Source organism: Panthera onca, chromosome B2 (genome assembly GCF_046562875.1).
Source record: "Panthera onca isolate mPanOnc1 chromosome B2, mPanOnc1 haplotype 2, whole genome shotgun sequence".
NCBI classification, from domain to species: domain Eukaryota; kingdom Metazoa; phylum Chordata; class Mammalia; order Carnivora; family Felidae; genus Panthera; species Panthera onca.
Window position 1 is genome coordinate 140,778,365 of NC_138343.1, and position 11,400 is coordinate 140,789,764.

Below are 11,400 nucleotides of genomic sequence, written 5' to 3' on the forward strand. Positions count from 1 at the left end.
TGGGTGAGGTGAAAGAACACGAACACATCCACATCTCTCTACGTCAGGAGGTTCCCACCTGGCGGGGTGCTGACACCCGGATGTCCCCAGGAGGGGAACCTAGTAACACGGGCTGCACCGGGCCTGCTGTCAGAGGCTGGGACCAGCGGGGCTCGCGGGGGAGACTCTGACCTGCACAGCTGGAAGTCGGGGTGGGGGCCGTAGACCGTAGGGTGTCCACGCAGGCCCGGTCTGAGGAGCCAGATACCGTGGGGAGACACTGCTAACGCAAAGCTAGGCCTGAGAAATCTGTCCAGGGGCTTTCAGGCTGGCCTTCGGGAAGCTCAGTCCATTCTGGTGAGAGTTTTCCTCTTCCTGCCGAGGCACCTTCGTGTAGTCCCGAGCCCCTGTCTGGCGTCGCCTGTGCGGGAGTCTCCAAAGCCACGTCCTCCTATATTGCAGCCCTGAGAAATCCCAAAAGGGAGGAGGGATACCTACCAGGAAAAAGAGAGAGGAAGCTTTCTTTTCCCCACAGAAAATTCCAAGCACACGAAAACAAACTTTGGAAACCCTCTTCGGAGTCCGTGATGTGGTACCCTAATCCGGAAATAGAGTGCCTAAATTATTAGTCCTTAGTTGTCACAGGAGCTTCCCATACCCATTTTGAAATGAACATTCCACCAGGTAATAACTGTTTTGCATAATTTAAGTGTGTGATTATACCTGTAAAAGCACATCAGTGTGATTTGTCTTTATATGAATTTCAGAATTACAAACGCCATATGGACGGCATGTATGGGCCTCCGGCCAAACGCCACGAGGGAGACATGTACAACATGCAGTTCGGCAGCCAGCAGCAAGAGATGTATAACCAGTACGGAAGTTCCTACTCCGGACCGGACAGGAGGCCCATCCAGGGGCAGTACCCGTACCCCTACAACAGAGAGAGGGTGCAGGGCCCCGGGCAGATGCAGCCGCACGGGATCCCGCCTCCCATGATGGGCGGCCCCATGCAGTCGTCCTCCAGCGAAGGGCCTCAGCAGAGCATGTGGGCGACGCGCAATGATATGCCTTACCCCTACCAGAACCGGCAGGGCCCCGGGGGCCCGGCCCAGGCCCCCCCGTATCCAGGCATGAACCGCACGGATGATATGCTGGTACCCGAGCAAAGGATCAATCACGAGAGCCAGTGGCCTTCCCACGTCAGCCAACGTCAGCCTTATATGTCCTCTCCCGCCTCCATGCAGCCCATCACGCGCCCGCCTCAGTCATCCTACCAGACGCCTCCATCACTGCCAAACCACATCTCCAGAGCCCCCAGCCCCGCGTCCTTCCAGCGCTCCCTGGAGAGCCGCATGTCTCCCAGCAAGTCTCCCTTTCTGCCCTCTCTGAAGATGCAGAAGGTCCTGCCCACCGTCCCCACGGCCCAGGTCACGGGCCCACCCCCCCAGCCACCCCCGATCCGAAGGGAGATCACCTTCCCTCCTGGCTCAGTCGAGGCATCGCAGCCAGTCTTGAAACAAAGGCGAAAGATTACCTCAAAAGATATCGGTAAGCGTTCCGGGCTCGGTCCGGAAATGAAGCCCAGTTGTGTTCTAGAATTTTCATGTTAGCTTAGATCTAGCTCCTGTTAATCTCAAAGGGATGAAGTTCTTAGGACAACAAGCCGTCAAGCGGTGGTTCTACGCAGGGGCAATACTTGGAAGCTGCTGATCCGAGTTCAGAAACAGTGCCCGAGAGGAGCGTGAATTGACGTGGGATTTTTCCACAGGAGCGTTATCTGTGCGCGAGAGTAGAGCCCCAAGTGAGAGACCAGGGGCTCCTCAGCGACTACGTCCTGTACCGCGTTCTGAGCTTAAAGCTTTGACCTTAACCAGGCACTTAATCTCTGCAGTGTGAGCCTAACAGCCGAGAGGCTAATGAAATGCTGAGGTGGCCTGAGAAAATACGAGCCACTCTGTAATTTTGGTAACAACATACAGACCGTGAGCTTCCCCGGGAAAAAGTAAAAGCCTGCACGTGATATGTAGATAAATATATAGCATATACGGAATTTGATATGCTTTGATGTATAGAATTGATGGTAACCCGGTGCTGGTAGATATGGGCCCAGAAGCTATTTCAGTCGGGTGCAAATCGTGTTTATTCATTCTGTTGGGATGTTCTGAATGCTAATTAGAGATCTGGAACATCTAGGAGTACGCACAGTTTTTCTGCATTATTTTTGAAGTCCTTTTAATACGGCAAAGGAAATTATAGATCTTGGTCATACAAAAAAGTTTTCAAAAATCTCAAAATCACTTGACTTGAAATCATTTACTACAGGGACTAGAAAATCAAAGATATTAGAGATGTTTTCAACCATCAGAATTAAGGACCTGTACAGAGAGAGGGAGAGAGAAGTAAGGAGTTTTAGAGAGAGGGGTGCTGGAGACAAGGAGGAGATACAGACACCGAGCACCATTTTATATATGGAAAGATATACGTAAAAATATGCACATGTGTCTGTGTGTTTATGCGTGTGCACATAAATAAATGTATTTAAATTTTTATACGTGTCTTTGCACATGTTAGATCAGTGTTTGTCTTCAGCCTGGGGAAAGTTATGTTCCTTATTTAAAGAAAAAAATTTTCTAATGTTTATTTATTTTTGAGAGAGACAGAGAGAGACAGAGCGTGAATGGGGGGGGGGGGGGCAGAGAGTGAGGGAGACACAGAATCCGAAGCGGGCTCCAGGCTCCGAGCCATCAGCACAGAGCCCTATGCAGGGCTCAAATCCACAAACTGCGAGATCATGCCCTGAACCGAAGTGGGACGCTTAACCGGCTGAGCCACCCAGGCGACCCTATGTTCCTTATTTTAAAAAGGAAGTTTGCCTTTTCTGTTAGAAAAGTTTTGTGTGCCTCATAGAAAATAGGAAACGTAGAGGAGATCAACCTAGAGGTGGAAACCCACGGCCCCCCCCCCACCCCCCCAGCACAGGAGATCACTGCTGATGTCTGGCATTGGCTGTGGCCCTGGTGACTCCTGAGCGCACAGGCCTGCTCGTGCCATGTGCTTCCGCCCATTTCCCGAGACAGAAATTTCAGACCTATCGCGGGCCTCTTCTCCCAGCCCCATCTTACGGCACATCCTGCAAATGTCTTCTCTAACCCCTCTCTCTTCTTCGGTAACAGGAAGGGGGGAAAGAAAAGCGCAGTCGCTCTGTTTCCCATCCCCTGGCTCAGACCAAGCTGTTGAAAAATCTGAACCATCAAAGTGCTAATAATTGTCAGCAGCATGTTCTGAGGGCAGGAGCTCGGATAGAAGAGGACAGCAAGGGAATATCAAGACTCTATATCTGAGAATGTGCTGCCGCATACTCACCAGCCTTCCAGAGATCTGCCAGAGGGGCCTCCCTGAGACATTTGGGAATGGAGCGGGCCAAAGAAGACAACCAGTTTTTTTGCTGTGACTCCATTACTAACACTCTGCGGCGTCATTACAGAGTCCGTTAGGGACTAAAGGAAATAAATCGGAGATGAGAAAGGGCCCTTGTGCTTATTAGCACCCCCTCCTCTAGAAGCACTTTGGGCTCATGTGTGACCAACAAGCCAAAGGATCTTAAACGACAGCAGTTTCTTAGTAAGCCGTCCCCTCCGTGTGAATTCTGGAAACGATCGCGTTTAACTGCGCCTCGGCACATTTGTTTGAAATCAGTACCTCACTCAGCACCCCGCTTCTTTCTTCTTATTCTTTCGTTATTTTCTGTTCTTTCATGCACAGAGTTAATATTCACCTCATCCTTGTCCTTTCCCCTGGTTTTAGTTACTCCTGAGGCCTGGCGTGTGATGATGTCCCTCAAGTCCGGTCTTTTGGCTGAAAGTACATGGGCTCTGGACACCATTAACATTCTCCTGTACGATGACAGCACTGTCGCCACCTTCAGTCTCTCCCAGGTACGCCAGCGCCCGTCCAGCCAGGGGCCGGGGTAGAACAAGAAAGTTCAGGAGCTCATGCTTGAACGCATGCCCAGAGTGGTGGGCACCCTGGGACACAGGGCCGTCCTTGTGGCTGTTACACATGTAGAGCTGTCTGGGCGCTTAATCCGGGAATCATAATTCCTTCCAGGCTCCAGTATAATAAACACACGCATACGTGTGCTTCTCCTGAGAAAACAGTCCCCCGTGCACACGTGTGTGTGTATGTGTGTGTGCGGCATAGATAACAGTGAAAGTAATTGTTGTTCAGAATGAATATCAGCAGGCGGGTGGGAGGTAATCCAGACACGAAGCCGGCGCTGAAGTCAGGCTGAATACGCAAGAGCTTATAACGGGACATACTCTACTTTCCGGTGAGACATAATCCCTTCCTTTTAATTAAAAAGAAATGTTATAGAAAATGTACGAGAGAGAGCGAGAGAGGCAGAGAGAACAGCTTGGCGAACCCCCGTATACCCATCATTCAGCTGAAATAGTTGTGAACTCACGGCCAAACTTGCTTCTTGGTCTCCTTCCTTCCTTTCTGCCTCTGTCCACCTTATTCTGAAGGAGTCACTGAAAAGCCTACTAATCTTAGTAAGCTTAACGCTGTCCTTTGTTCAGTGCTAGACTTAAGGTGTGGCTTCCAGCATTAATTGCTAGAAGAGAGAAGGGGAGCAGAGGGTTAGGGGAAATGGCCCAACTAAGCTACAGACTTGTAAAGAAATATATAGAAACAAAAACAAGAAAAGGTAATTCTCCTTACTGAGTACGCACAATTCTCTGCTTTGGGAGGAGAAAACCAAAACATCTAATTACCTTGCTTCTGTCTAAATTAGACCAGAATCTTCCACTTGGTCTTTTCTTCTCACATTTCAGTCCTTCATGATAGCCCTGAAAGGCAATTTTTCACTTGATAGGAAGTGTATTAATAAGGTTATAAACATCGCTTGAAGTCCACTGTAACAGAAAATATTTAAAAATGTATACGCCTCCCTTAGAGTAATTGCCTTTCAGCCTTCTGTTGGGTGAACGACTGTTGATCACACACTTTAGTAACCAGAATTGCTTTGGTAACTTGCCCCTTCCCCTGCCCTGGGAAAAAAGTTCACTTTAAGTATGGTGGGGTGGGGGGGGGGGGGGGGGGGGTGGAGAGATAAACGCCCAAACCTTCACTTGCAAAATTGTGTGCCTTCATCCCCTAAAAGTGAGTACTTTGTGGTCAGTACCTCAGTTTCCCCTTTCTTCTTAATAATTGTTTCAACCCCACTTTCAGGAAACCGATAGCAGGATATGAAAGTATGGTTGATTTCCAAAACACCTATCATTAAAGACTCCGGCCTCCCTTATTAATCCTTTATCCTCCCTAAGCGCGGTGGCATGGGTGCTGGGGGCGGGGAGCTTGGGCAGTCGCTAATCATGGAGCGTGTTGATTTTCTTGATGCACACATTCGCTTAAAGGAAACAAAACTGGTTCTCATAGTTGCTTTTGTCTTTCAGTTAGAGTTGTGATAACTGAAATGTAAAATTGCATTCGACGAAACATTCTAATTCATTTATCAGGGACTAAATTGATTTGTTTTTAATTTTCTGTGTTTATGAGCTACTACATTGCTGAAATTATCTTCTCCCAAAGATATATGGAGAATGTAAATTAGAGTAACCTATGGCACCTGAGACAAAAATAACCATAAAATCCTAAGAATAATAACCATAAAAATCCAGGCAAGCAAGTCTCAGATAAATAGCAGAAGAGAACAGACTCACTTTGGGTGAATGAGTCTATAAAATCCACGTTCCCACTCTTCTAATATGGAGTGTGTTGTACCTAAATCAGAAGAAAAGACAAAGAGCACAAAGCAGTCCGTCACTGATACTATTAAAGGTAAGAAAATAACACGGAAGTTTCCATACGGATAGAGTAGGAAAGTAAGCAGCAAATAAAAAACACGTGGTTTCGTCAACAATGTAAAATTCAGGAGACGGTTCCCACCCATCTATGGTTTCTCTTTCTTGGCCCAGCCAAAAAGGAAATGAAACGTGTGAAAATCACCCTAAAAATGTATTGATAGTTATTAGGATTGTTACCCTTCTCAGTCCCCGTGTGAGGTTATGACATTGTCCCCGTTCTTGTTCTTGTCCTCCTCTCTAGCTGTCCGGATTTCTGGAACTTTTAGTAGAGTACTTTAGAAAATGCCTAATTGACATTTTTGGAATTCTTACGGAATATGAGGTGGGAGACCCCAGCCAAAAAGCACTTGATCACAATGCGGGGAAGAGAGCTGACGGCCAGTCCTTGGCCGACGAGTCTGGGAAAGAGGAGGAGGGCACCGAGTGTGTGGACGAGGAGGACGACGAGGAGGACGACGAGGAGGACGACGAGGAGGAGGACGACGGGAAGACGGAGACCGAGGAGAAGAGCAGCGCGACTCTGGCCTCTCCCAACGCCACTGCGGATCCGAAGGAGAAGCCCAGGCAAGCTAGCAAGTTCGACAAGCTCCCGATAAAGATAGTCAAAAAGAACAACCTGTTTGTGGTCGACCGATCTGACAAGCTGGGTCGTGTTCAGGAGTTCAACAGCGGACTTCTGCACTGGCAGCTTGGTGGGGGGGACACCACCGAGCACATCCAGACTCACTTTGAGAGCAAGATGGAAATTCCTCCTCGCAGGCGTCCACCTCCCCCTCTGAGCTCCACCGGGAGGAAGAAAGAGCAGGAAGGAAAAGGCGATTCTGACGAGCAGCAAGAGAAGAGCATCATCGCAACCATCGATGACGTCCTCTGTGCTCGGCCGGGGGCGCTGCCCGAAGATGCAAACCCTGGTACCCAGACCGAGAGCGGGAAGTTTCCCTTTGGGATACATCAAGCCAAAAGTCACCGGAACATCAAGCTGCTGGAGGACGAGCCCAGGAGCCGAGACGAGACTCCTCTCTGCACCATCGCGCACTGGCAGGATTCCCTGGCCAAGCGCTGCATCTGTGTGTCGAATATTGTCCGTAGCTTGTCTTTTGTGCCTGGCAATGACGCCGAAATGTCCAAACATCCAGGCTTGGTGCTGATCCTGGGGAAGCTGATTCTCCTTCACCACGAGCATCCAGAGAGGAAGCGAGCGCCGCAGACCTACGAGAAAGAGGAAGACGAGGACAAAGGGGTGGCCTGCAGCAAAGACGAGTGGTGGTGGGACTGCCTGGAGGTCCTAAGGGACAACACGCTGGTCACGTTGGCCAACATTTCCGGGCAACTAGACTTGTCTGCGTACACAGAAAGCATCTGCCTGCCGATTCTGGACGGCTTGCTGCACTGGATGGTGTGCCCGTCGGCAGAGGCACAAGACCCCTTTCCAACCGTGGGACCCAACTCTGTCCTGTCGCCTCAGAGACTTGTGCTGGAGACCCTCTGCAAACTCAGTATCCAGGACAACAACGTGGACCTGATCTTGGCCACGCCTCCATTTAGTCGCCAGGAGAAATTCTACGCTACGTTAGTTAGGTACGTTGGGGATCGCAAAAACCCAGTCTGTCGAGAAATGTCCATGGCGCTCTTATCGAACCTTGCCCAAGGGGACGCGCTGGCAGCAAGGGCAATAGCTGTGCAGAAGGGAAGCATCGGAAACTTGATAAGCTTCCTAGAGGACGGGGTCACCATGGCCCAGTATCAGCAGAGCCAGCATAACCTCATGCACATGCAGCCGCCGCCTCTAGAACCACCGAGCGTGGACATGATGTGCAGGGCGGCCAAGGCTCTGCTGGCCATGGCCAGGGTGGACGAGAACCGCTCGGAATTCCTTCTGCACGAGGGTCGATTGCTGGATATCTCGATATCAGCCGTCCTGAACTCTCTGGTTGCGTCTGTCATCTGTGATGTACTGTTTCAGATTGGGCAGTTATGACATCAGTGAGAAGGCAGCATGTGTGAGTGAAAACTAGAGGCTCCCGTATAACTGGCTGTTTTCTGTTCTTGTTTATCCAGCGTAGGAAGAAGGAAAAGAAAATCTTTGCTCCTCTGCCCCATTCACTATTTACCAATTGGGAATTAAAGAAATAATTAATTCGAACAGTTATGAAATTAATATTTGCTGTCTGTGTGTATAAGTACATCCTTTTGGGGTTTTTTATTTTGTTTTTGTTTTTTTTTTTTTTTTTAACCAAAGTTGCTGTCTAGTGCATTCAAAGGTCACTTGTTGTTTTTCACAGATTTTCTTTTTAATGTTCTTTTCCATGTCGTGTTGCATTTTTGGGGAAGCAAATTGACTTCAATGAAACAAATTGCGGCGAAAGATGCTAAGATGGGAAAATTTCACCACACTGAGGCAAAAAAGGTGAAAAAGTGATCAACTTCCTAGGCATGTCATTCTTCAGATAATGAAAAAAACAAAACAAAACAAAACTGTATCCCATCACCCAAAGCTCTGTGCAATAGAAACTACTTCTAGAGATATAGGAACAGGGGCTCAAGGAGGTGTGTCAGTCAGTAGTCAGACGATGAAATGATACTGGTTTCTCCACAGGAAAATGGTTCCATTAGGCTACGCGCAAAAACAATGTCGTTTGAAGTTAAGAGTGAAAACACATACCTGACAACGATCAACGGAAATTGCTTCCTCACCACTACCGTCAGTCGTGTCTGCCGTCTGTCGTTGGACCTTCCACGTCCAACGTTCTTCACAATTCCTTTAATCATTTTTTAAATATTTTTTTTTTTTTACTGCCTATGGGCTGTGATGTATATAGAAGTTGTACATTAAACACACCCTCATTTTTTCTTTTCTCTTTTCTTTTTTTCTGGTTTTTTTTTTTTTTTTTAGTACAAAGTTTTTAGTTTCTTTTTCATGATGTGGTAACTACGAAGCGATGGTAGAGTTAAATAATTTTTTATTTTTATTTTATATATTTTTTCATTAGGGCCATATCTCCAAAAAAAGAAAAAAAAGAAAAAATACAAAAAACAAAAACAAACAAAAAAAAAACAAACAAAAAAAAGAGGGTAATGTACAAGTTTCTGTATGTATAAAGTCATGCTCTATTTCGGGAGAGCAGCTGATCACAATTTGCTTCATGAATCAAGGTGTGGAAATGGTTGCATATGGATTGATTTAGAAAATGGTTACCAGTACAGACAAAAAAGAAAAAAATACAACTAAAAGGAAGAAACACAACTTCAAAGATTTTTCAGTGACGAGAATCCACATTTGTATTTCAAGATAATGTAGTTTAAAAAAAAAAAAGAAAAAAACTTGATGTAAATTCCTCCTTTTCCTCTGGCTTAATGAATATCATTTATTCAGTATAAAATCTTTATATGTTCCACATGTTAAGAATAAATGTACATTAAATCTTGTTAAGCACTGTGATGGGTGTTCTTGAATACTGTTCTAGCTTCCTTACAGTGGTTTCATAGTAACCAAGTTATCCACAAGAAATAGGGGAAATACAGCCGCGGACTAACAGAGTCCCTGTCACGAAACCCTGAGGTCGGGAGGGGCCTGTAGGGTTGACCTGCTTTAGAGTGGGGGGGGCAACAGTTTGATTTTTCTCCAAGTATTTAGCTAACGAGTCTTTGTTTGAAGCGATCGACGCGAACGACATTGAGGTCTGAGAATCTTCAGTATCTATGGGAGGTGGCTGCCGGCCCAGGAGCTCACTGGCCTGACAGCAGAACAGTCTGCCTTTCACTAACCCCGTCTTGATTTTAATCAGAGTTCAGTCTAGTCCACGTTTCTTCTGTGTGCCTCAGAGGTATTTTGCATTTAGTTTACTCCACCGTGTATAATATTTATATTGTGCAATGTTAAAAAGAATATGTTATATTGTATGTGGTGTACATAGTGCAAAGTGATTATTTCTATTTCAGGGCATATTAATATTCTCATATTCCTTCCTACCTGGTGCACAGTAGCTTTTTAATACTGGTCACTTCTAATTTAAACCTTTTCTTCCCGGGTCCTTGACTGTTATCGCGTAACAATCGATCTCTTTGAAACTGCTGCAGAATCCAGCTGTTAGCGGACAGACACCCTCTGACTCTACCTCTTTACCACCCTCCCAGTCACGACACAGAAACCCCAAGTCCTTTCGCCAGACCCGTTGTCCGGGGTTGCACCTGGAAGAGTTAGACAAGAGCACGCAGCCACGACCAGCGTGTGAAACGTGACGCTAGTGTCACGAGAAACAGATTTTTCTGCGAGCAGTGTCCTCGTCTGTCAGCCCCCACATACTTAGTCACACAACCTTCGTACCTAACGAGGCAGCCAAATACATGTTGAATTAAAAGCCCATTTATCATTCTACTCTAAGTACATCTGCTTGCTGAGAACAGATTGTAGTGCTCTGAGCTTCAACTACCGAAGATTTGTAAGAGGGAGTCGATAGGAGTCCAGTCGCTCTCTTACAGAGCACGAACACAAGGTGTGCAGAGACTCCGAAGCCATCCGCTACCCCAATTTCTTTTGTCGACCGAAAGCGTAAAATCATTACAAAAGACTGTTGTTTTCACGGTTTGAGTTGTAATCAGTACCTAGAGTCTGACCATTGAGCAACAAGTTTTTACATACCGATATGCAACGTAACCTCTAGAGTAATCCAGGAAGACGTTAGCATCCTTTCTACATTCTCACCCCAGAATCAAGACTGCAGAAGCCCATGAAGAACTTACAACCTGCCTGAGATCATCCCGCCTACAAACTGAGTTATTGCTTTGTCCTAAAACTTAGTTGGTTTTTTTTTTTTCTATGAGGCTTTTCAGAAACTTACAGGATGCCCGTACTTTAAATGTGTACAAAAAAAAAAAAAAAAAAAAAAAAGATAAAAATAAAGGTGCAAAGAAAGTTTAGTATTTTGGAATGGTGCTATAAAGTTGAATCTGTTGGTATTCGAGTGCATTTTTTTAATGTCACATAAGAGATATTGGGTGGCACGTGCTCAGAAATGACTATTCAGATGTTTTGTTTGAGGTCGAGAATGACAGAGAATCCGTTTTTATTGGTGAATGTGGCCTATTCAGAAACTAGCTACACTGCTTTTGCAAAGTGAGAATAGAGAATGGTTTTTTCAGGGGGGTGTGAGCAGTTGGCTGACCCAGCGTCAGCTGCTAAGTACCTTTCTCATGGAAGGAATATGGCCTTTGCCCTGAAATCCATCCATTTAAAAACTGTTGGAAATCTTTTCATTTCCTGTCAAACCCCATGTACCGATTCCTATGATCTGTTCACCTGCAAGGAAGCAGAGAAGGTATTAAATGAGCCAAAAATGACGATCCGAACAACCCGTCTTCTTCTTGCTGGGTTCGCTTCTTTGTCTGGAGAGCTGGAGGCCCGGCCGCCCGACGGCCCCTGCCCTCCGCCCCTCCGTGGCACCGCAGAGAACTTCCTAGTCAGACGACCTTTCAAACACGCCTAGAAATCTTCTTGGTGGTAGTCATAACCTACTAAGATGTCTCATTTTGCATTAATTCAGCAGAGATGTGT

At 46.6% G+C, this 11,400-nt stretch overlaps 1 protein-coding gene across 11 annotated transcripts in view; it reads left to right on the forward strand.

The window, feature by feature from the left end:
- The window catches only part of ARID1B (AT-rich interaction domain 1B), a 449,099-nt gene extending 439,820 nt beyond the window's left edge, over positions 1-9,279 (forward strand). For all 11 annotated transcript variants that reach the window (XM_060614472.3, XM_060614478.3, XM_060614474.3 and 8 more), the window contains 3 exons: positions 747-1,530; positions 3,787-3,917; positions 6,091-9,279. In XM_060614472.3, the coding sequence (XP_060470455.3) occupies positions 747-1,530; positions 3,787-3,917; positions 6,091-7,827 (2,652 nt within the window). In that variant the 3' untranslated portion in view covers positions 7,828-9,279. The remainder of the gene's footprint in view (positions 1-746; positions 1,531-3,786; positions 3,918-6,090) is intronic.
- Positions 9,280-11,400: the final 2,121 nt, after the last annotated feature.